This window comes from Chiloscyllium punctatum, chromosome 10 (assembly GCF_047496795.1).
Source record: "Chiloscyllium punctatum isolate Juve2018m chromosome 10, sChiPun1.3, whole genome shotgun sequence".
Lineage (NCBI taxonomy): Eukaryota > Metazoa > Chordata > Chondrichthyes > Orectolobiformes > Hemiscylliidae > Chiloscyllium > Chiloscyllium punctatum.
Genome location: NC_092748.1, coordinates 52,915,957 through 52,942,695, shown reverse-complemented (window position 1 = coordinate 52,942,695; position 26,739 = coordinate 52,915,957). Strand labels below are relative to the sequence as shown.

General features: G+C 39.5%; 1 protein-coding gene across 1 annotated transcript in view; it reads left to right on the top strand.

Annotated features, from left to right (window-relative positions):
• Nucleotides 1-26,739, top strand: part of agps (alkylglycerone phosphate synthase) — a 158,917-nt gene that overhangs the window by 110,072 nt on the left and 22,106 nt on the right. The window contains exons 14-18 of the mRNA XM_072579139.1: nt 8,945-9,057; nt 14,962-15,031; nt 16,660-16,721; nt 18,387-18,476; nt 21,808-21,907. Coding sequence (XP_072435240.1) covers nt 8,945-9,057; nt 14,962-15,031; nt 16,660-16,721; nt 18,387-18,476; nt 21,808-21,907 — 435 coding nt within the window. The remainder of the gene's footprint in view (nt 1-8,944; nt 9,058-14,961; nt 15,032-16,659; nt 16,722-18,386; nt 18,477-21,807; nt 21,908-26,739) is intronic.

The window sequence follows — 26,739 nt, the reverse complement described above, 5'->3', positions numbered from 1 at the left end:
TTTGCCAAAATAAATCCCAGGAAAAACTGGCCCAGGTTTATATTGCTGTGGTGTATGTGGACTTCCAAAAGGCACTTGATATAGTGGCACACAATAAACTTGAGCAAAATTTGAATTAATAGTATAAAAGGGTAATAGCAACGTGGATACAAGATTGGCTGGCTGACAGAAAACACAGTAGTTCTCAGATTGAAGTAAGGCTGACTGTGGCATATTCCAGGGATAGGTATTGGGACCACTCCTCCTCCCGATACGTCAATGATTTGGTATAATTTCAAAATTTCAGTTTCAAAAATGATACAAAACTTGGGTGTACTATGAAACATGAGAATAGTACAGAATTTCAAAAGTATGTTAGGTTGGTGGTGTGACAACTGGCATATTAAATTTATTGTGGAAAAATGTGAAGTGATTCACTTTGGTAGAAAGTATACAGGAAGACAATAAAAATGAAAGTTTATGAATCTAAAGGGATGAAGGTACAGAACATCTTGGGTGAACTTTTATAAAAATCTTTGAAGGTCATAGGACAGTTGAGAGCATGGTTCATCAAGCATACACATCCTGGACTTCTCCTTTATCGCTGCTACAAGTCGGTGTGTGGGGTGTATTTGGATTTTCAGAAGGCTTATGAGAAGGCCAAACAGAGGATACCAGTAAATAAAATTAGGGTGCATGGGATTGAGAACGTGTGCTAGTAAGAATTGAGAATTTGTTAACTTGCAGAAAGCAGAGAGTAGGAATAAACAGATCATTCTCAGGTCACAGGCTGTTACTAGTGGGCCACCACAAGAATCAGTGCTTGGTCCACAGCTGTTCACTACATACAAGTAATGATTTGGTTGTGTGGTCCACCTAGGGTATTTCCAAGTTTATTGATGCTATCAAGCTAGATGAGAACTAAGGTTATGGGGAGGATGTAAGGAGGCGTCAAGATGACTTGTACAGGTTAAATGAATGGACAAGAGCATGGTAGATGGAATATCGTGTGAATTATGTGAGAATTATTTTGGTAGGGAAAAAGGCAGGTTTTTTTTCAGATGGCAAGAAGTTGGATAGTCTGGATATCCAAAAGAATGCGGGACTCTTTGTTCATGTGTCACTACCATTGATAATGCAGGTGCAGTATATAATGTGGATCCTAAACAGAATGTTGGTCTTAATTGCAGAGGGCTTGAATTCACGGGTCAAGATGTCAGGCTGCAGCTGTTTTGTGCCTTGATGTACTCGCCTGGGGTTTTGCAGTTTTGGTCCCCTTACCTAAGGAGTGATTTACCTGCCACAGTGAGTGCAGTCAAGGTTCAGGGTAATCCCTGGGATAGCAGGATTGTTTTAATAGGAGAGATTGTGAAGACTAGGTCTGTATTCCCAGGTGTTGTGAAAAATGAAACTTGATATTGTTGAAACCTCCAAAATCCTTTGCGTGAGATATTTTGGATGTAAATAAGATGTTTTCCCTGTTTTGGGAGTCTATAAGGGACATAAATCTCCAGATAAGAGCGAGGTCATTTCAGACTGAGATGAGGAAGAATGTCTTTAGTCGGAGGGTGGTGAATCTTTGAAATGTGAAAGCTGAAGCATTGAGCATGTTCAAGACAAAAATCACTAAATTTCTGGACTCTACAAATATCAAGGGATAGAAGACCGTAAGACATCGGGACAGAAGTGGCTATTCAGCCTATTGTATTACCTCCACCATTCAGACATCTTGGCTGATCTGGTAATCCTTGGATTACCAGTTTCCACCTTTGCCAAAGAAAGCCAACTTTTAATTTTATAAATTTTGTATACTTGGCAAGGTAGTAAATTACAAATTTCATCTGTCCAATTAAAAAGCATGAGAAAAAAATTGTTAACTACTTCATCTAGCTATTGCTCATAATCCCTGTTTAGTTTATATAATTTTAAACACCGTATCCTAATCAAAGCAGCTTTAGGCTAGTCGATCAGACCATCCAATAAAACAATGAAATGTGTGCTTTCTAAACAGCTATTTTAATTTCTAAATATGAGTGAATCTATTTTGAGTATTCGGAATAAAAATAGATGAACAGGATTTTTCGAACAGCTAACAGCAATGTTGTTCTGTTAAAGACATTGAATCACTTTACAACTCTAATTATAAACTACCAGAGGTAAATGTAATCCAAATTATTCAGATTTTAATTGATATTTTTCTGGAGGTTTTCAGTTTAGTGTGTATAATCAGATCCAGCAAATGAAACAGAGTTTGAGATTCCGTGGGTCATCCGGTCCTATACCCTTGCAAATCTATCTTTTTCATTTAAACCACAGGGACCTGATGTGATTGAGTGGACGAATGTAGTAGAGTAAGCCAACAACATGAGCAGGCAGTCTTAAAACTGAGATGCTAACCTGGTGAATCTACAACAGAAATGATGTGTACTCTAGACAGCAGAAACTGCATGTGAGACAGCTGGGTGATCCCAACGCCAATAGATCAGATCAGATCAAAGCTCTGCAGTTCTTCCACATGAGTTGTGAATGGTGTTGGGTAATTAAACAATAGGTCACAGATGTCAGATAGATGCAAATTGTCAGCATCCACCTCTGGATCACCATCTACTGTTCAGCGAAATACTTTTTCTTGCATGTGATATCATAAAACAACTAAGCACACTGGTAGAGAAAAAACAAGTTTCAGCAATATTTTTACTATAATTTTGAAGATTTCTGTTCTCGACTAGCCACGCTCCCTGCCAAATTATTCCAGTATAAGTGAAACATTCTGTGCTTTGCAACATCTCTTCTTCCCACCAGCACTCCTGTTGCAGCTTTTCTATTCCCCCAGGCCCTTTGCAGCCACCTTCTCCACCTGCCCCTCTCCTTGCTGCCGCCTTCTCCACATGCCCCTTGCCTTGAAAGTTCCTCTCCAAGTCTTGACTTGGATGCATAATTCCCTTTGTACAACATCTTTGGGTTAATATCTTGCATCTCCTACCCTGTGACTGAGTATGCCACAGTTCCAGAAGGTGGCTTACTGCTCTCTTGTAGACTACTGGGAATGGTCAATAAATGTTGGTCTTGTAAGTAACACCCACATGCCCACAAACTGATGAAAAAGAAATCCAATCCCAGACTGACATATAAGGGGTGATACCGGGCAAACAATTCAATGTAGCTGGTAGTGTAATTTCCTAACATTTGTAGCACAATGGAGAAACTCCAAGGGTAATATCTTGACGTTTCCATAGTATGACTCTGAATCCAAAGTTATCCTTTTGACAAAAAAAATGATTTTGCGGGGGAACGATTAATGAAGTATGTGTATATAAAAGGTTTAGAAAGCAAGAGTAAAATTGTCAGCATGTAGTGAAAGGAATTCTTATTTCAAGCTCAGCAATAGAAGTCTCACTAGTTCAGTTGAGCTGAATTCATTCGGAGAATTCCTAGCCTGAACTGCATAAACTTGATTCCAGCTCTGACTGGCATCTACCTGACAATGTGGGAAAACTGTCCAGATATGTCCTGTACTCATAAAGCAGTACAAATCCAACTCAGCCAATTACTGCACCATCAGTTACTCCTCGATCATCACTAAAGTGATGGACATTGTAATCAACTATGCTATCAAGCAGCACCAGCTCAGCAATAACCTGGTCAGTTAATTGAATTGAACCAGCCTTATTGTCACATGTACTCGACTGTTGTGAAAGGTTTGCAGTCGCCACCTACAGTGCCATCTCAAGTACAAGTTACCTAGGTTATTTTTCTCAGGTTCTTCAGTTCAAGTTCTTAAATGAAACCCAAAAATTAGAAAATTAAGAAATCAATAGTTCAGCATTAAAGATCATAGGAATAAATTAGAGAAATAAAAAGTTCAGAACCACACTCTTTCAACCCAGTCCATGCTGGCACTTGGCCTGCAGTCACATTGGGCCTTGAATCACCTCGAGGCCAGACATCCATGCTGAGGCCTCGCCAAGCTGAAAGGCCTCCATGCTGGACTGAGAGATCACCATGCCCAGCTGGGAGGATGCCACTCTGGGCTGAGAGGACACAGAGGCCAGGAGTTCAGTATGTTCTCCTAGAAGAAAGAGGTGAGAAAATATCCTAAAGAGGAGAAACCGATTGAAAAGTAAGACAGAAGAGCTTTGGCTGAAATGTCCTACTCTGCCGCCATCTTAGCACTGACATCCACTTTGGGTTCCACCAGCGTTGCTCAGCATTACAGTCTTGATGCAAACATGGAAAAATAGCTGTTTTCCAGAGCTGAGATGAGTGTGGAAGCCTTTGACATCAAGGCTGCATTTGACTGTGTGTGGCATCAAGGAGCCATAGCAAAATTGGAATCGGTGGGAATTAGGGCAAACTCCCTGCTGGTTGGAGTCATACCTAGCACAAAGGAAGATGGCTGTGGTTGTTGGAAGTCCGTCATCTCAGTTCCAGGACATCTCTGGTTGCTCAGTGGTTAACACAGCTGCCTTAGCGTCAGGGACCCAGGTTCGATTCCAATCTCTGGCAACTGTGTGGAGTTTGCACATTCTCCCGGTGTCTGCATGTTTCCTCTGGGTGCTCCACTTCCTTCCCACAGTCCAAAGATGTGCAGGTTAGGTAAATTGGCCATGCTAAATTGCCTACAGTGTTCAGGGATGTGTAAGTTAGGTTCCTTAGTCAGGGGTGAATATGGGGTTAGTTAATGGGTTTGGGTGGGTTACTCTTCAGAGGGTTGGTGTGGACTTGTTGGGCTGAAGGGTCTGTTTCCACACTATAGGGATTCTGGAAGAGTTCCTCAGGGCAATGTCCTGGGCCCAACCACCTTCAGCTGCTTCATCAATGACCTTACCTCCATCATAAGGTCAGAAGTGGGGATGTCCGCTGATGATTGCACAACGTTCAGCATCATTTGCAACACATCGGATACAAAAGCAATCTATGTCAAGTGCAAGAAGATCTGGACAATATCCAGGTTTGGGCTGACAAGTGGCAAGTAATATTCACGCCACTCAAATGAGCATCTCCGATGAGACAGCCTAACCATCACCCATGACATTAACTAGAGCTGCCATCACTGAATCCCCCAGTATCAACATTCTTTGGTTACCATTGATCAGAAATTCAACTGGATTTGCCATATCAAGACAGTGGCTACAAGAGCACATCAGAGGCTAGGAACCCTGCAGCAAATGACTCACCACCTGATTCTCCAAAGAATGTTCACCATTTAAAAGGCACAAGTCATAAGTGTGATGCAATAATCCCCACTTGCCTGGATGGGTGCAGCTCCAACATACACTGAAGAAGTTTGACACCATCCAGAACAAAGCAGCATGCTTGATTGGCACTACATCCACTAGCATCCACTCTCTCTAGCATTGATGGTCAGTAGCAGCATGGTATAATCTGCAAGATGCATTGCAGCAATTCACCAAAAATCCTTAGACTGCACCTTCCAAACCTACAACCTCTTCTACCTGGAAGGAACAAGCACAGAAATTGATGGAAAAGCTAGCAGGCCTGGCAGCATCTGTAGGCTGAAATCAGAAGTTGATGTTTCTGGTCCAGTGACCCTTCCTCAACTGATGGTAGTGATGAAAATGTCGGTTTATGTGCAAAAGACTGGGTGGGGGGGGGGGGGGGGGGGGCATGGAAAGGGGTAAGGAGTAAATCATGGGTGAGGCTAAAGCCCAAGGTGAGGGAGGGATAGTTGGGCAAAGGACTGGATAACGATCTAGCTTGGAGGGTGAATAGCTGTTAGTGAAGACTTAACGGTGAGCAATGGATTGTGTGTAATAGCAGACTGTGATAACAACACCTGGTCTGTGAGGGTAGGGGCACGAATATGGGAGCGTTCAAGCCCTAAAATTATTCAACTCGATATTGAGTCCAGAAAGCCATAGGATCCCCAAGCGGAAAAAGGGGTGTTTTTCCAGCTTGTGCTGAGGGTGATGCATATATGGAATGAGTTGCCAGAGGAAGTGGTGGAGACTGGTACAATTACATCCCCTGAGTCAGAGGTATTGGCCAGGGAATGGCGAAGGGTGGTTATTGAAGTGACAAGCAACTGGAAGTTCAAGGCAGCAGAAAAGAATGGAAAGGGTGAGAACAGTCTTGATTTTAGTGAACCTGAAGCCAAGATTCCTTGGAGTAATTTGATACTGATTAAGCTTCAGGTGGAGCTTGCTTCCTGGAATTGGTAAATTTTATTGGTGCATTTTTTGTTCTTTGTTTTCCCCTCCATTGATTTTGCATTTTTATGTCATCGTTTTTGACATTTAAAGAATGGCCATCAAAATGGACAAATATGTTTGAAAACTTCTGTTAACTACATACCCTTAATGAGCCTACTGACTGTGTACTTTTGAAGTCATAGTTTCTACACTTTGCTTCACTTTAATTTGTACATTACTCAAAGGTTGAATTATGAATGAAATTATAAAACAGAGCTCAGCTGGAGTCTATTGCTTTTCCTTTTGTAATAAGAAGACACATGTGGCCTTTAAACTTGACATGCTACAATTCAGTGAGGTAAAAACAATGACTGCAGATGCTGGAAAGCAAATACTGGATTAGTGGTGCTGGAAGAGCACAGCAGTTCAGGCAGCATCCAACGAGCAGCGAAATCGACGTTTCGGGCAAAAGCCCTTCATCAGGAATAAAGCCAGTGAGCCTGAAGCATGGAGAGATAAGCTAGAGGAGGGCTACAATTCAGTGCTAATGTTTGATCGCTGACATCATGACGTGTCAAGAATCAAATACAATGTGTTTTGTGCCTTTCAAAACCACCTGTGCCACAAAGGGCAACAGTAGTATTCCTGCTTTTCTGTCCTAACATTATTTTGCAATTTTAGAAATAAGTTATCCTGTACCCCTGCATGCCAATTAATTATGCAAAAATTTAGAATGGACTGATCTTTTTTTTAAAAATTAGTACTGATTTTTTACTGCTTCAAACATGCAACCATTGCTGCTCACCAAACCTTCATTTTTGCTTTAAAATCTGTCAAAGAATCTAAGCTCCCTGATTAACAGGACACAGGCATGCATGGAAGTTATTTCCCAATGGATGAAAATGTTGTTTACACCAATTGTTTCAGAATAGTATTCATGTGTGCACATAGTCATAGAGCTGTACAGGAAAGAAACAGACCCTTTGATCCAATTCGCTCATGTTGACCAGATATCTGAAACTAATCTAGTCCCATTTGCCAGCTTTTGGCCCATATCCCTCTAAACCTTTTCTGATTCATATACCCATCCAGATGACTTTTAAATGATGTAATTGTACCAGCCTCCACCACTTCCTCTGGCAACTCATTCCAAACACATACCATCCTCTGCGTGAAAACTGGTCCCTTTTGGTCCCTTTTAAATATTTCCCCTCTCACCTTAAACCTATGGCCTCTAATTTTGGAGTATTCTACTTTGCAGAAAACACCTCGACTATTCACTGTGTCCACACTCCTTATGAAGCCTCAGCAGCTGACGCTTCAGGGAAAACTGTCCCAACCTTTTTAGCATCTCCCTGTAGCTCAAACCTGCCAATCCTAGCAACATTACTGTAAATATTTTCTGAAGACTTTTAAGTTTCACAACATCTTTTCTATAGCAGGGAAATCCGAATTGAATGCAGCATTCTAGAAATGGGCTAACTAATGTCCTATACAGTCACAACATGACCTCCTCAAACTCCTATACTCGATTCACTGACCAAAAAAGGAAAGTGTACCAAATGCCTCCTTCACTGCCTTTCAAAGATCTATGAACATGCACTCCAAGGTTTCTTTGTTTATCAATGCTCCCTAGGGCCTTACCATTAAGTGTTTAAATCCTGCCCTGATTTGTGCTACACCTCATATTTATCAAAATTAAACTCCATCTGCCATTCCTCAGCCCCTTTACCAATCTGATCAGTTTTATTATGTATCGCCAGCAATATGTTGAAATGTGTTAAGAAGCAGCAAATCAGCTATAGTTTTTTTTAAGTTTTGTGATCTTGAACACAGTGGCTCAGTGGTTAGCACTGCTGCCTCGCAGCGCCAGGAACCCAGGTTCGATTCCAGCCTTGGGTGACTGCCTGCATGAAGTTTGCACTTTCTCCATGTCTGTGTGGGTTTTCGGAGTGCTCTGGTTTCCTCCCACTGTCCAAACATGTGCAGGTCTGGTGAATTGGCCATGCTAAATTGCCCATAGTGTTAGGTGCATTAGTAGGGAGTAGGTGAATAGGTCTGGATGGGTTACTCTTTTTGGAGGGTTGATGTGGACTTATTGGGCCGAAGGGTTTGTTTCTGCACTGCAGGGAATCTAACCAATCTAATCAATCAAATAGTCCAAAACATTTTTTCTTTATTTTCATTACCTTCAGTATGTATTCAGTATATTTTACAATTTGACCTCTTATTTTGATTCTTTTGTCTGTGTGACGTTATTTAATTTCAGTTGAGTGATTTGATTTTAAATTGACTTCTGTTTCCGGATTGTTACTCATGACTGACATTGTAATGGCCCTGCTCAATATTGCTGTTTGTGGGCTAGTTAAGTGACACCTAGAGATGCTAGAGCTGTAGTTCTGGCCATCTGGACAGGAAATTGAAAGATGTCTAGAAGGGGAAATTTGTAGAGTGTGAGGGGAAGAAAGGTGGCTGGGAACCAAGCAAAGTTATCTGCACAGTAATGGCTCCAGAAGAATTTGTGCAGTTAAGAGCAAGATAACCAGAACATACAAATTTATGCACCTAATGCATTTTTATGGTTCTATTTAGGTAAAAGAGATCAATTATGATTGAAGGTGGTCCAAACTTGAAAATATTGAATGAAGAATGTAATTATGGATTATATATTTGCCATTAAAACTTGGTGGTTATTCTAAGATGCATTCAGTTAAACTCTTCAAGTGTAAATATTTAAAATATCTCTGGTTTCAGATACGACATCCTCACACCTTCAAATTCTGTTTAATATTCTCATACTTTTATTTCCACAGTTCAAGGGATTTGATCCCAATGAGTTATGCGTAGCAACCCTACTTTTTGAAGGTAGCAGAGAAAAGGTTCTTCAACAGGAAAAGCATGTTTATGATATTGCTGCTAAAGTTGGGTAAGACTTGGAAAAAAAATTCTAGACCATGTAGTGAGATATAAAGATGACTTTTCTAGTTCCAGTTGCATAAATTATATTTAAATATTCCCACCAGAAAGACATTAAGATCCTGTAACAAATTCTATAATGGTTGGCATCAGTGTAAAGTTGCCATTGTATATGATCTTTAGATAGAGAATAAAGTCTATAACTCTTAAAGCTACCCTCCACCATTCCATTAGGGATTTCTACATTGGCATTTTGATCCTGAATGTTTTGATTTTTGAAATTTAAAAACCAAAAGAAAAATGTTATGGATGCAGAAGTATGCCATGAATCTCCTTGAGCCTGCTCATCATTCTAATAGGTCATGGCTGATCTAATATTGGACTTGACTGCATTTTCCTATTTCTCCCTGTAATCAATTTTGTAATGGTTCAAGGGTCTACGTTGGCCTTTAAATATGTTCAACGACCTAACCTCCACAGTTCTCGAGATAGAGAAACCCAAAGATTCACGACTTGTGGGGAAAAAAAATCCTCATTTTAAATGGGCACTCATTGCCACATCATTCCAGGAATCAACTTCGTGAACCTTCACCACCTATCTCTGCAGTTTGTTTATCTCTCGTTACATAGGGACCAATATTGTACACAGTACCCTTGAGTGTGATATCATATAGGCCCTATAAAGACTTCGCTACTTTGATACTCCACGTCCCTTGCATTAAAGCAAACTGACCATTTGCTTTCCTAATGACTTGCTGTACCCGCACGTTTACCTTCTCATTCGTGAATGTGCACATTCAAATGCCTTTTCCACTAAGTTAAAAATCTCACAATGCCAGGTTATATTCCAACAGGCAGTCCTCCAAAAGCTTGTACTTCTAAATAAACCTGTCTGACTATAACCTGGGTTTGCATGATTTTTAACTTTGCCCACCCCACCCCTGTCCAACACCGGCACCTCCACATCTTTCTCTAAAGTATTCATAGCCTCAAAATACAAATGGAATTTGTTTTTTCTCTTCCTCTACCAAAGTATTTAACCTCATTTTCTAATTTATATTCTTCCAGTGTTTCCTAAGTATTTTAGCACTCATTTTGTCAACTCTGTGCCCAACCCACAACTTCCTTTCTACATAGAATATTACAGCACATTACAGGCCCTTCGGCCCTTGTGCTCACCTGTGGAACCAATCTGAATCCTATCTCAATGACCATTTAAATGCCCTTAAAGTTCTCTCCAACCTTTTATTGACAGCAGATTTGGCTACAATACATTTGACCCCATCATCCAGGTCATGAAAATGAGTTGTAAATAATTTCAGTTCCTGAACTGATCTCTGTGGGGCACATTGAGTTGCAGCTTATCAATGTAAAAATACCCATTTATTCCAACAGTTTTCTGATACTTATCAAGTTCTCTGTCCAGTTCTCTGTATATTATCCTTACCATTATGATTTATTTTTGTACAATAGTAATTTATATGGGAACTTATCAAGTGTCTTTTGGAAATCATTTGTTTTGATTGGTTTGTTGGTTCTCATTTATTTACCCTGCTTCTTACATCCTCAAAGAATCCTAATGTATTTCCAATTCATACAATCAAGCAGAATTAGCATGGTTTTAATGATTTTCTCTGAATGTCCTGCTACTACTACTACTTGTCTGATGGATTCCAGCATTTTCCAAAGTTGGGCTAACTGACCTATAGTTTCCTGCTTTCAATCTCCCTTCTTTCTTAAACAGAGGTGTTGCCTTTTGCTTTTTCAATCAAGCCTTTCCAGAATCTAGAACCTCTGGCTGATTACAACAATGAATCTGCCATCTCTATAGGTTCCTTTTAAGATTTGACTGAGCTTTCAGATCCAAGGGATGTCAGCCTTGAGTTTATAAATTTTGTATTAAGAATTTTTCTCTCATCATAATTTATGTTTCTCCTCCCTTTTGCCACGTTTTTTTTTACTATTATTTATATGGTTTTAAATTTGTTTTTCTGTGGAGCCAAATATAACGCATTTGTTCAGTCTCTGCATTGTCTCAATAACCCATTATTAACTCACCAGTCTTACTGTCTGAGGGGGCCACCATTTTACTTTGTTACTTTTTTAATTTACTTGTAGAATCTCTTCTATTTCTTGCTTGTTTACTCTATTTTCTCCCTTCTATTATTTAGTTGTTCATTACTAAGTTTCTAAGATCTTTCATTTTTTTGGTCAACAATGAAATTTTACAATGATTGCTTTTTCTTCAATCGGATTCCATCTTTAATTTCCTTAGTTAACCAAGGGTTATTCATCTTTCTGGAGAGGCTTTTCTTAAACTGAATTGTATCTTTAAAAATTATGAATTATTCCCTTAAATGCCTATCCAAAACTGATCTACCATCTTACCAGTCTGCTTTAACTAACTTTGTCTTTATACTTCGTTATTTCTTTTATTTCATATTAAGACAGTAGTTTCAGACCCAAGTTTCTCTCCCCCCAACTGAATGCAAAATTTGCTAAGTTATGATTATTCTTCCCTAGAAGGTCCTTTACTATCAGGTCATCAGTTAATCTTGTTTCTTGACACTGTACCAGATGTAAAATGTTTGTTCCACAATGTATAGGTCTAAGAAACTGTCCTGAGTAGTTCTGGGAACTCATTCTTCAGGATATGTTCAGTGAATTGATTTGTCAATCTAAATGAAGATTAATGTTACAGTATCTACTCCAGTGCTTTTCTTTAACCAGCACAGTTATGTCTTGATCTTTGTACTGTAGCGTAGCTACTTTTAGATGCCCTGTAGACTAACTCCCACCAGTTCCTTCTTTCCTTTGCCATTCTGTATTTTTTACCCAAACTGATTTTCACTGAAGCTGAGGTAATTTGTCACTATGGCTCAGACCTTGTCCTTTATGGTCAGAGCAACTCCACCTCCTTATCCATTTTAACTATTCTTCCAAAATGTCAAGCATTTCTTAATAGTTTAGATCGCAATCTTGGTGACCTTGCAACCACAGCTCTGTAATTACCATCAATCCAACTTACATATGTCCAGTTGTGCTTTCATTTAGCTTGTTACGAATACTACTGCAGTCAGTTAAAAATCCTTTATTTCTGTGTCCTCACCCTTCTCTCCTCCTTTGATTATGTTTGTTGGCACACTTATCTTTGTATATTATTTCCTTCCATGTCATATTCTGATTATCACTACCTACACTATTGCCTCATTCTTTCTCTTGAATTTTCTGTATTCTCCCCTCACCTGTACATTTAAAATTGCTGCCCTACCCACCCCCCATTATGCAGTTTAATGTTGTGGTTCTGTTCGCCGAGCTGGGAATTTGTCTTGCAAACGTTTTGTCCCCTGTCTAGGTGACATCCTCAGTGCTTGGGAGCCTCCTGTGAAGCGCTTCTGTGCTGTTTTCTCCGGCACTTATAGTGGCCTGTCTCTGCCGCTTCTGGTTGTCAGTTCGAGCTGTCCACTGTAGTGGCCGGTATATTGGGTCCAGGTCGATGTGTTTGTTGATAGAGTTTGTGGATGAGTGCCATGCCTCTAGGAATTCCCTGGCTGTTCTCTGTTTGGCTGCCAACACTACTATTATAGGACAAGCCAAACAGAGAACAGCCAGGGAATTCCTAGAGGCGTGGCACCCATCCACAAACTCTATCAACAAACACATCGACCTGGACCCAATATACCGGCCACTACAGTGGACAGCTCGAACTGACAACCGGAAGCGGCATAGACAGGCCACTATAAATGCTGGAGAAAACAGCACAGAAGCGCTTCACAGGAGGCTCCCAAGCACTGAGGATGTCACCTTGACAGGGGACGAAATGTTTGCAAGACAAATTCCCAGCTCGGCGAACAGAACCACAACAACGAGCACCGAGCTACAAATCTTCTACCAAACTTTGCAGTTTAATGCTTATCTGCTGATTTATTTAATTCACCAGGATGCTGGTCCCAGTGAAATGAACATATAATCCATCCTATCAGAAGAGCTCCCTCTTTCCCAATGCTGTTGCCAGGGCCCCTGAATTAAAACTCATTTCTCCCCTAACAAAATTTATGTCATACATTTACTTTTTGACCTTCTCCTTTGCATGTTCTCCCTTTGCAGTCTTTCCCTCCTGGATTTTATTCATGCCTTCAATACTTGTATGGAACGTCATGTGTGGATTTTTTCCCCCCTTCTAGCAAGTTGCTATCAAAACCACATTGAAAATATTCTTCTTGATACCTGGCCAGCAGCACAGCCTTCATGCTTTATATTCTTGGGTGCACACCTGTAGTTCCCTATTATTACTGCTGTACTTTTACTCTTCAAGCTTAAGTGACACTTATACAACAGATGTTGTGGTCTGTTTGCTCATCCTCCTTGTGGGTCCCTCTCTTGTTCATGCAAGGTGCAAGAACCTCATATCTGCTAAGTTGGTGCAAACTGTGAGGTTACGCCATTGCTACATTCTGGATTCCAATATTCATGAGTAGTCAGATCTTTCATTGTCCCGACCACAACCATATCTGAAGTATTTTCATCTACAGTGGTGCCTACTCCCTGGAATTAAGTGTCCAGAATACTGTCTCCCTGATGCATCAGTGGCTGACGCTCCAACTCCAGCTTATCAATTCTTAAGTTCAAATTGCTTGAGCTGCTGCTGCTTAATATAGGTGTGGTTGTTGGTAACACTTGTTACCTGTTCCCATAGACCAGAGCAGCAGGATATACCCCTCCCATCTTTATTACTTTATAAGAAATATCACTCCATTGTCAATTTGTTTTTGACCTCAATTTTAACCTTGTTTGATTTCATGTAGTTAGATGCTAAAGTTTCCACTATATCATAGCATCTAATCCTAATATGTTCCTTTTAATTTAGGTTTACTATTTACATATCAAACAGTATTTCTTACTCCCATTCCACCAATTTTATTACAGTCTGGTGAAGTCTGTACTTGGGAAAAGCTTAGTTATGGATACGTACAGCATGGAAACAGATCCTTCGGTCCAACCCGTCCATGCCGACCAGAAATCCAAACCTAATCTGGTACAATTTGTCGGCACTCGGTCCGTATCCCTCTAAACCCTTCCTATTCATATACCCATCCAGATGACTTTTAAATTTTGTAATTGTACCAGCCTCCACCACTTCCTCTGACAGTTCATTCCATAACGCACAACCCTCTGCATGAAAAAGTTGCTCCTTATGTCCCTTTTATCTCTTTTTTTCCCCTCTCACCCTAAATGTATGCCCTCTATTTCTGCGCTCCCTACACAATACTTTTATCTATTTACTGTATCTATGCCCTTCATGATTTTACAGACCACGATAAGGTCCCCCATAGCCTCTGAGGTTCCAGGGAAAAAGGTCCCAGCCTATTCAGCCTCTTCCTATAGCTCAAATTGTCTAACTCTGGCAATATCCTTGTATTCTCAATGTTAATATTCTTATTAATTAATTAACTGTTTGACTTAGCCAAATTTGGGATTTTTAATTCCCTGGCAATGGGTAAGATTGCTGCCCACTCAGTCCTTCAGTTTATTCTGAGTGGCTGATAATTCTTGGTAGATGATGAAAGTTTCCACAAAATATTTTAAAGTTAACAAATTAAAATGAGGATTAGGTATGAATGTTTTATATGTAGAAGAAAAGAATTCCTGTAAATCCCAATTCTGTTCAGTCTCAAATTGTTGTGCATCAACCAACCTATCTTTTCATTTTTAAATGTCTTCCAGTGTGTATTGTCAGTGCACAAACGTTAAGTACAGAAAAACAAACCAATGCATACATTTTGACTTGCAAAAAGAGTGCTGATTACTGGCCCCTTTTAAGATAGTAAACTTATCAAACATTCCAGTAAATAACATTTTGGATTTCTGTGAACAATTGCTTTGTCTCTGCTAAGTTGAATATTTTCAATTACAGAGGCTTGGCTGCAGGAGAAGATAATGGACAACGGGGCTACATGCTGACATTTGTTATCGCTTATATTCGGGTATGTTGCTAATGAATGTATTAAGTTTTCAGTTTAATTTCTAATTGAGTAACTTTTATGCATTTTCCATCTTGCACAATAAAATCTTTTGAAGAAGAATTTGAGGGAAAATTGAAAATTTAGTTAGCTGGTAGTTCTAAACCTGATGAAAGCATTCCACACACAACTATTATTAACAGTTTTGCATTAAAATGTTTCTAGCTAGCAATAGTTAGATGCTTGGGTTAATTTTAACTTCATTCAAATCTTCTCAATTCTGTAATTATCATTAGTATTCAATGTAATGAGAAAGTTTAAATTTCTGTTGTAACTGGCAGCTAATTATTCATGATCGAGGATGGTAGGGTGGCAATTTCTATTTGTGTAACAAGCAGTAATTTTATTTCATATTGACATCAATGTCCTATGTAGTGCCAAGACTGAAATTTAGTTTGGATTATTGGTTGGAATATTGATCATGGAAAAACAAACACCGCTATTACATGCAACTAGGCTTACTGAGAGCTAATCACTGAAAGAAAATTATTACGCTTCCTTTGCCAGAAGAATGTATTCATTGGAAATGGGTGAGCATGGTATAGGCTTCACTGTAATGAACCCTGTCTTATCTTCTCCTCAACTCAGAGGGCCAGTTAACATTTTGAGTATCTCTGCTCCAGTGCTGTGCTTCATTACAGATTCTCTGCTAAACTTGGCACTACTATCAGCAAAATCCCTACTCAAGACATCTTTACTTGGAGATTTCAATTACACAGTGGATTGTGGATCATGAGGCATGGCCCTCCTGCTTCAGACAGCATGGCTTACAAAAGATAAATGAGAACAGTCAAAGACTACTTGAGCTTTGATATCGTGGCCTTCTTTGTCTAACTACCATCTTTTGAAGCAAACCAGGCCACAAGGTGCCCTTGACACATCTGAGATCTGAGATCAGGACATTACCTGGATTTGATCATGTGATGTCACTCAGGATCTTATTCTTAACACAGTAACACCTGTGTTACCATCTTACAGGTCATCCGTTGTGAATATGCAATCCTTCCTTTTTTAAATATTCAAAGCGCCAGTGCCATCCTTATATCAACACTGGTTGCAGACTCCTTCACATACATGAAATGTTTAGGTTCAAGCATTACTTACGTTACAGTTAATTGGCCACTGGGTCAAGGTCTCAGGGCATTCAAAACTCTACAAAACATCTGCATGCAAGCAAGATATGAAGAAGGCAGATATTGATACTGACAAGTGGGAGATGGTTGCTAACTGCTTTTACTGCATGAAGGTGACTGGAAGAGGCAAGCAAAATCTGTAGGCTCAACCGACCCAAGAAGATGGCCCAGAGAAAACAGAGTGCAACAAAGCATGCAACTTCTCAGTCATCTGCTTTCCTCTACAACAAGATCCAAGTGGAGTATCTGAGTCAAACCAGACACTGTGTAACATAAAGCTGGGCGACTGTGGTGCAAACCATTGTTGTGCTAGATGGAACGCTGCCACTATTTTTATTTCTCACTGTAGCAAATTGAATAGCATGCCAAATTTTAATTTTTTAAATTTATATTTTAGATTTAAGATGGCTGTTTAGTGTAGGGAATAACCTTTTGAACATTGTACTATATATTTTTTAGGACTTGGGCATGGACTATTACATCATCGGAGAATCATTTGAAACCTCTGTTCCTTGGGACCGGTAAAAAATATTTTGTAAACAATTATTAATAAATGCATTTTTATTCTGCACTGTAGCATTTATACCTAAATTAAATAGATAATCTTCTCTATAGTTGTAATTTCTAGCTTGTGCAGCTCTGCTACTGTACATTTTTGAAACCTGCAACACCGCAGGCATCTTTTCATTTGTGTACAGTCAGAAACCACGTGACACCAGATTATAATCCAACAAGTTTATTTGAAATCACATGCTTTGAGTGCTGCTCCGTCATCCGGTAAAATACACTTTTGGAATATAACCTGGTGTTGTGTGACCTCTGATTTTGTCCAATACCGGCACCTCCACTTGTTGTATACAGCCCAGAAGAAACAGTGCTGATAGTAACTGGAATGGGCTCAATCCCAATTTTGAGTTACTGTGACATTCTGCTAATACGGAGTCCCTCAAAGAATAGACATCAGAACAACTTCTGCAACCATTGTGCACTCTTATTGATTACAACACAACACAAACTTAAATGTAAAATTACTGTGAATTGTTAAACAAATTATAGATTTGCAATGTTCTTATCCCTATTAAAAGAGCCCCAACATATATGATTGTCATGTTCTGCGTTAGTGGTGCTGGAAGAGCACAGCAGTTCAGGCAGCATCCAAGGAGCTTCGAAATCGACATTTCGAAGCTCCTTGGATGCTGCCTGAACTGCTGTGCTCTTCCAGCACCACTAATCCAGAATCTGGTTTCCAGCATCTGCAGTCATTGTTTTTACCTCCATATATGATTGTCAGTACAATGACACTTCTAGCTCAACCAGTTGTGGTGTGAGAAATTGTTAGCCTATTCTTATGCAAATTTCAAAGGTTGTTACTTTTTAAAAACTAGCTATTTATAATTTATTCCTCTCCAGAAAGGGAGGTGAGAGTTGGGATTATGTTTTAACTAATGGAAAGCCACTTTTGCAAAATTGGCTCTCTACACTTGCTCAAAATATTGTATAAATGGCTCAGTTTCCCAGTGACCTAAAGTAAGACCATATTCAAGCCCATCTATCAAATTCAATTACCAAAGGTTGGTAAACTTTGATACATATATAGGTGCTAATTGCAAGTTATCCACTTAATAACTTTTCTTTAAAGTACTGGTGTGGTCTGTTCCAGTTGGTGCCATCAAAAATAATTTATTTTGTACATTTGTTGAGGCATTTGTTTTTGTTTAGACCTATATTTGAAAATATTCCAAGTTTTAGTCTGACTTAGTTATGACCATGCTTGCTTGTGGTTGGGTTCAAAACCTACTATGAACTTTAGTATATTATGTCCTGACAGTTCCATCAAATATTCAAATATTGTTGCATTGTTTTGGTTCTTGTCTTCCATATGCATTACTATTATTGGCTCAGGTGGACATAAAAGCTCCTGTGGCACTACATGATTGCACAATGATCAATATATAATTCACGGATGTAAAATATGCTACTGAATTACTTGAATGCAAAATGAATGAACATGATTCATTATTTTCATTTTTAAAAATTGTTCATTGCTGGTACTTTTTATTCATTGCATTTCAGAAAACTGGTTCTGAAATCCATTTTTGAATGCCCTTGTAAACGCATCTGTTTTTAGCAGGCAAACTATTTCCAACTAAAAATAGGTTCATCAGTCTATTCTGAATGTTTTTTAGGGTGATTGATCTCTGCAGGAATGTGAAAGAGAAACTAGTAAGAGAATGTAAAGAAAGAGGTGTTCAATTTCCTCCTCTTGCTACATGCAGGTAAGTAGTTCTTAAAATGTTGTTCTCAAAATTGTCAGTTCTTGTAATTTTTCATATTTAGGACATATAGGAAGAATTACTTTACCTGTTGGTTGTGTGAATGTTTTGTATTTTTTCCTGGGAATAGCTTGCTGGTCAATGCTTTTGCAGTTGACCTTGCAAAACCATATATGTTGAAATGTGATTATTAATCCTTGATAACTTACTTCACAAGCACTTATTTGGGTGATTAGTCAAGATATCTCTGCAAGTGTTGATGACAAAGAAGGAGAGACTGTGTTTCTAACTTTTTTTTAGCCTAGTTCTGAACAGACATTTTGTAGATTTAGTTCAGAAGTTTATTCTTCATCTTAAGTTGAGAAGCTGTTTTTGCAATAAACATTTTCTTGGATATATTCATTTTTAAGTTATTCAATAAGTAAGGAAGCAATCAAAGTATCTTTAATTCACAGTTCAGTTGTAAGGAGCCCTCAGACTTGCTGTCAGGACACAGGAGAAGTATGCTACTGGTCCATCAAGTCTGTTCTATTTGATAAAATGTCTACCTAATGGTGGTCTCAGCTCCATTTGCCCACTTGCCACCCCCACCCCACCATAACCCCAGACTTCCACGTCAGTCAAAGATCTATGTGACTGTGCCTTGAAAAAAATCTATTACCCACCATCCAGTATTTTCTGGAGGTGAGATTTACACAGAATAACCAAACTTCAGAGATCTTTTAAAAGAGAGACCTGTATTTTTAAATTCCATTCTTTAGTTCTGGTGTCTCCACTTGTCTGTGGAGTTCTATTCAGAGTAGGAAACAGCATTGTTGACCTGGAATGAACAAGTTGAGTGTTCTGCACATCTTTGAATAGAACAAAATGGCTACTTGCATCTCCAGAGTGGCTGTTAGTTTTCTTTTTACTCCTGCAACTTCCATAGGTGACTAGGGAAAGCACATCTTGGACTGGATTTAGATTTCTCTGAAGGCTGTAATGATGTACTTTAACTTTATAATACTATGTTGTAAGGTTAATGCAGCCTTACTGCAGTACTTTTAAAAATGCTAACCTCCATTCCAAGAGTATCAGTAAGATGTGACAAGTAGAAACGAGTAGTAGTACTAAAAATGTGTATTCTAGAACTAGTTTTTCACAAGCCAAACTGTTCCAATACAAGCAATGTGGAAAATTGGCCAAGATTATAAAAACGGAAAACTAAATTCCTGTCTATAAAAGCAGGATAAATTCAATCCAGCCAATTACTGACTGAACAGTCCACTCTCGATCATCAGCAAAATGATGGAAATGGTCATGGACAGTATTATCAAGTGGCACTTCCTCAGCAATAATCTGCTCCATTTAAGTTCCACTAGGGCCACTCAGTTCGTTCCTTCATTACAGCATTGGTCCATATACGGGCAGACGAATTGAACTCCAGAACTGAGAGTAGCTGCCCTTGATATCAGGGCAGCAATTGAATGAGCATAGCGTAAAGAAGTTCCTGCAAAGCTGGAATCAGTGGGAATTAAGTGATGGAAGATGCCATCCTATGGTTTGGATCACAGCTAGCATAAAAGGAAGATGGATGTGGTTGTCGAAGGTCCATTTTCTCAGACCTGCGATATCATTGAAGGAGTATGTCAGGGTTGCATCTGAGCGACCATCTTTAGCTGTTTCATTAAGACCTCTTTTCCCTTATTAGGTCAGAATTCAGGATGCTCGGTGATGATTGCGCAAAGTTCAGCACTAATCATTATTCCCCAGATAATGAAATAATCCATGAAGCAAGATCTGGGCAATATCCGGTTTTGGACTGATAAATGTGGCAAATAACATTTAGTGCTGAACACATGTCAGGCAATGGCCAACCCCAACAAGGGGGAATTTAGCCATCACGCCTTACATTGGATGGCAAAACATTGTTAAAGAGAGTTGGTGGTGCTGGTTGGTTAGTGGTGGTGGTGTTGGAGGGATTGTTTACATGAGATAGGGGCAGCAAAGAGGGTCATTCACCGTAAGCTAGGGAGGCCTGATTATGGGGAGTAGTTTGTATGTAGTTAGATGGGGTGTAGGGATTGCAAGGACGGTGAGAGAGTGGGAAAGAATATACAGATAAAGATAAACAAGGGGACATCTAGCCATCACTCCTTCACATTGAATGGCAAAACATTGATGAATCCCCTGCTGTGAACATCCTGGAGGTAACAATTATCTGAAACTGAACTGGAATAGCCATGTGAAATACTATGGCTACAAGAGCAAGTCAGATGCTAGGAACTCAGCAGTGAATAATATCGCCATGACTGTCCACATTTACAAAAATAAGCCAGGAATGTGATGGCAAACACTTGTCTTTTCTGGATGAGTACAGCTCCAGCAACACTCCCAGAAGCTCATCTTTATTCATGACAAAGCAGCTTGCTTGATTGGCTCCCTATTTTCACCTTAAACATTCACTCACTGCTTTCACCAGCAACACATAGTAGTGTATACCATCTATTGGGTGCACTGTGTGCATACTTTGATCCAAACTCTCAAAAAACAAGTGATTAACATTCTCTGGTTTGAATACAGAAAAATCCAGAACAGGAACTCAACCAGTTCAAACCTGACTTTTATCTGAAATGGGACAAGGAATAGGTGATCAAGTCAACTATGAAAGTGGCTTAGTCATTAACTATTATAATGACGCAGCATGTCTTCACTTTCAATTGTAGGCCTATTCCTCTGGAAACTCAGTGTCCTATAAGCAGCAAGAAGGACACAATCCATGAGATTAATGCCTTTAAGCACTGCTTTTGGGCAAAAAGGAACTCCAAAATGCTACCCTCTCACCTTTAATTCCAGTTTATCTTGATCTGTTTATTCTTTTCTACTCTCACCTATCCTTGCAATTCCTACACCCATCTAACTACATACAGCCTACTCCCCATAACCAGGCCTTCTAACTTACGTGGATGACTCTGCTGCCCCTATCTCTTGTAAACAAGCCCCCCAGCAACCCACCAGCACAACCAACTTTCTTTAAAGGTCAAATGTACTCCCGTGTTTTGAGCATGTGATACAGGCTTCTTGTCTGAAAGGCCTTCAACTTGTCATTTTAACTGGCTTTGATGGGAACTCCATAGAAAAATAAATCCAGTTATTTATAAACTCATTGTTTTGGGTTTCACCTAAGTGGCACATCTTGCACAGAATCAGGCTTTAGGCTGAAATCTAGACCATATGTTTCAATCAGTGCAATTGTACTAAATATATTAAATGTAAGAACAATGCAATAATTGGTCATTGAACAATTTAGTTGCGTAATTCTCAAACAAAGCTGTACTTTTTCTTTCTCTTCCAGAGTTACGCAAACTTACGATGCTGGAGCCTGTGTCTATTTCTATTTTGCTTTTAATTATCGGGGTATAAGTGACCCAATTTCTGTGTTTGAGCAAATTGAGGTAATTTTGTTCAAGTATCCTTGGTCTCTTCCTGTTCTTATTGTGAATTTTGTTTTCAAGTTAAGTGCAATGTAAAACTTAACCTTTTCTTTGAACGTAATTTGAGATGATAAAGTTTGACAAATTTGCCAAAAAAAGTAATATGGTGATTGGTTGCTATTTTGTGCAATTGATCCATGTCTTTTCAATGAAGTTTCCAAAACACCTGATTACCTAAATGCATGGTTAGTTATGTAAGCTACTGTTAGGACAAGGAGACACACAGCTAAGACAAATCTGCCTCCCTGTCCATGTATTTGCAACACAGTAAAATTAAAATACTCATTGACTTTCAAAATTAATCCCAATGGCTCCTAACCAAACACTTTGAATAACTGATATCAAACTTTGTAAATAATCAATACAAGATACTGGGTTTAAAGCTGAAACAAAAGACTAAATTCATTATTAATACAGTTACTTCATTGGTGCAAAGATGAACAACAAAGTAATCTAATTTTGTGAGAAGGTTTGTAGCTCGGGTGCTCATTGTTGTGGTTCTGTTCGCCGAGCTGGGAATTTGTGTTGCAGACGTTTCGTCCCCTATCTAGGTGACATCCTCAGTGCTTGGGAGTCTCCTGTGAAGCGCTTCTGTGATCTTTCCGCCATTTGTAGTGATTTATATCTGTCGCTTCCGGTTGTCAGTTCCAGCTGTCCGCTGCAGTGGCCGGTATATTGGGTCCAGATCGATGTGCTTATTGATGAATCTGTGGATGAGTGCCATGCCTCTAGGAATTCCCTGGCTGTTCTCTGTTTGGCTTGTCCTATAATAGTGTTGTCCCTGTCGAATTCATGTTGCTTGTGATCTGCGTATGTGGCTACTAAGGATAGCTGGTCGTGTCGTTTTGTGGCTAGTTGGTGTTCATGGATAAACAGGAAGACAGCTAATGATCCGCATGCATGAACACCAACTAGCAGATGACAAGCAACATGAATTCGACTGGGACAACACTACTATTATAGGACAAGCCAAACATAGAACAGCCAGGGAATTCCTACAGGCATGGCACTCCTCCACAGATTCAATCAATAAGCACATCGATCTGGACTCAATATACCGACCACTGCAACGGACAGCTGGAACTGACAACCGGAAGCAACAGATTCAAACTGCTACAAATGCCGGAGGAAAGATCACAAGCGCTTCACAGGAGGCTCCCAAGCACTGAGGATGTCACCTAGACAGGGGACGAAACATCTGCAACAGAAATTCCCAGCTCTGCAAACAGAACCACAACATAGTAATCTAACTAATGTCTAAAATTCCAACCCAGTCTCTTCAATTCTAGTCCCTATTCTCTCAAAGACAGACAGACAAACAGTCACAGCTAAGGGGTAGGTCAAATGGAAAAGTAATGAGATATAACTGGCCAGTAGAGTGTCCATGATCACTGGCATATGGGCGTCTGATGACCTGATGCATGCAAATATCTCTCTGTGGGCTCTTGATAACTATTCATTTAATTCTCATAACTAAGATTCTGTTCTTCAACTTTTCAAGAAGTTGATAGAGAGGATAACCAGAGAGCAATTAAATCTCCATCCTGTAACATTTTACAGGCACAGTCCTCCTTCCCCTGCCAGACTGACCATGAGGTCCCAGTTAACATTTGACATCTGCTTGATAGTAAGGTTCCATCAGGAAGTGGTCAGCATGTAGTGTCTTTGAGACCCTTCGGGGGAAAAGGAGAGGGCAGATCCTGTCGGGCAGTTCCCTGCAGACTGTCAAAATCATTTGGCAGAACGCCTCATTGCCAGAACTTTCAAACAAGCACCAGGACATGGCTTGGCTGGTGGTAAGAAGGGCTCTCTTGAGAAATCTGTGCATGCCCAGACTCTCTGTGCCACCACATGCTGCCCTCGAAGCAGCTTTGGAGAGGACTTTTCAGAGTCCGAGTCTCACACCATTCTGGAATGTGCCTATGCAAAGGAAGTCTGGAGAGGAAAGCAGTGGTGTTTGTCTGTAACATGGGACACTGTGTTCTCTACAGTCTGTTCCTTGTGACACACACTGCAATGAACATCAACGGTACCTGGAGGATCATCAGCTCGGTAGAAGATGCTCTTTGATCTGCCTGAAATTTGCTGGTCTTCCAGTTGAAGGAGTTAACCTCGACTGAATGTTGCAGACTGGCATATTCCAAGGTCCAGGACTATGTGTTGAGGGACTCACTGAAGCTGGGGCAGCTGCTGCCAAGGCACAGTAGGGAAGCTGCAGCTCATAGTCCAAACGTCTCATCCAGCTTTCAGCTCACAATTCATTGGTCCAAACCACAAATGATGAAAAGAATAAAATAAAATAATGAAAAATCAGCAAGGGTTCTAACACCATGAAGTTCGTTATGCCTGTACAATGTTGATGTTTTATTGTTGGATCATAATCTAATTATGAAAATGATCATGTTGGTATAACCTGATAATCATCTTGGTCTATATTAAACAAGGTTACCATTGAACAATTGAAATGTTCTGCTGTCCTGTTTGAAATGAACTCTGCTGAAGGAAATAAACTCCAGTAAACAAACAGTTGCCTGAAAGTACAAGACTTGAATATTGCTGAAAATAAATATTTGCAAAAGTTTTTTGCCTTGCATTTGTAAGCATTAGAATTCCAAATATCAAGGAGTCACAAGAATTTATACTGCAGAAGAAAAGAGTGCTGATTATCTGGTAAGTCATCTCTAGCTGAGTTATTGCCGTAGAAAAAGCAGTGGAAAGCTATTGGCTCTTCAAGCTGCTATCTATTTCAGAAAAAGAATCAAGACTTTGACCCATTCTTGGCAAACAAGAATATGTTCATGTGTCTAAGTGTTTGTTGGTTCTAGCAATTGTAAATGAACTAAGTTATGAACTTGCTTTATCATAAATTGTTATAGCTATGAACACACTCAGAAGAATTGTTCAGCCAATCTTGCCACATTTCAGAACCATACCTAATTGTGTGGACTTTTAATCTTTTGCAAACACTGACTGCTTGAGTATATCTATAGCAAACACAGGGAACATACTGCTTGACTTGAGCAGCCAGTCATTTGGATATGTAGCCTAAATAGTTGTCATTTGCCTGAATGAATTTCATTGCCAATGCATTTCTTAATTATGTGGTAGGCATTTATTTTTGGACAGACCACAAGATCCTGTTAGTGGAAAATACCATTTGGACAGTCATTGCACAGTAGCACCACTTAAGTAGCTTGCTTAAACTATTAGAGGTTTTTGAGTTACTTGCCTTGTCTGGAGTAAATTGATGCAGACCAAACAATTTACATGTCACAATGTTGTGGCTGGTGGTCTGCTTGTAAGTTTAAATGATGCACAGTGTACTATCATAGCTTGGATGCTCTTACTTCCTGTGTGTGTAAATGGCAAGGGCTCTATTTACAAGATGAGACCAATCCTGTAGTGCATGGAATTATACAAATCCCAACATGCATATTGACAGGTAATTACCATGGTTAATAGTTGCGAATGATCTCACCAACTATGTAAAGGAAAAGGAGTGAGTTAGATTGCTCCATCTCCAAAGTCAGTTGAGTGAGGGATGGAGGGTGCTGAACTGAGTAAGGAAATTTTTGCATGTATCTGTAGATTCAAAGATCCTGAACGTGTCATCTATGCATGAGAAATTTATGGAATATAGGAGATTAGAATGCCTTCCATTAACGTTTTTTTCGAAATTCATTGCACATGCTAGCTAGTACTGGACTTAGAGGGATTCACATGACTATACCATCCATTTGGGTATATATGGTGTTGGTAAAATTGAACTTGGTGCATATTGCAAACCTCAAAGTCTGTTGAACACAAATTTAGAAAAGCAAAGTGGGCCTATAATGCTGTGATGATCTGATATGGTATGTTACCTGTAGCATCTCTCTATGAAGGTGTACTCTCGTTCTTTCCCGGTGAACGGTGAGGCGAAAGAATTAGCATGCTGTCAGCAGACACTGAGTTTGCTACTGTGAAGCTGGTTTCCACCCCTTATAATAAGCTGGAGGGGAAAAAAAAGGGTCACCCATAACATAGGAACTCAGGGCTAATCTCAAGACTTTCCCAATAGAATCTCTGCCATCACATCTGTCATTATGGCCTCTGAGCTTACAGCACCAAAACCCTGTTTTGGGAACCCTGAGCTTACCAGCAAAATACAAACTAATGTTTACACTTGTTAGAAATGATCTATGTTCATTTGCACGACCCATTCACTGTAAGCAACATGAATACGTTTGAACCATATTTTTTGAATTATACTGGGGCCTTTAGGAGCCTGTTATTCCTTGCTGCATTCTCCATGGCAATGATTTGGCCAATCAGGACTGTCTTGCTAACAAATTAAACACCCCCTTTGTCCTGTGGCTTAAATTGTTATTATTGTTTGGAATTTGACATTCTTTTTGTCTTTTGTTTGCCATTCTGTTTGTCATTTTTATTACACTAAAAGTTCTTCAGCAATATTGAAACTCTAATCCGTTGCACCCTGTCAAAGGTAATGTTTTAAAAACCTCTGCTGAATTATAGTCTATATTTGGAATCTATTCTGCTCCATATAACGATGAAAATAGCTAATAGGTCTTGCTTCGGCTTGCATCAATGATATTGTAGTTTAAGTTAAAGAAATTTTAAAAGGAATGTTTGCAGCCACGTTCATTCCCTTTTGGGCACAAACTTGCTTTGCAACAGTTGCAAAAGGATCCCTTTTGCAAATTATTGTTTCTTTGGAGTAAAGTGATGAACTCATGGATTTCATAATAGTTGTGTTCTACCCCACTGAAAGAAGAAAATGCTGGTCCATT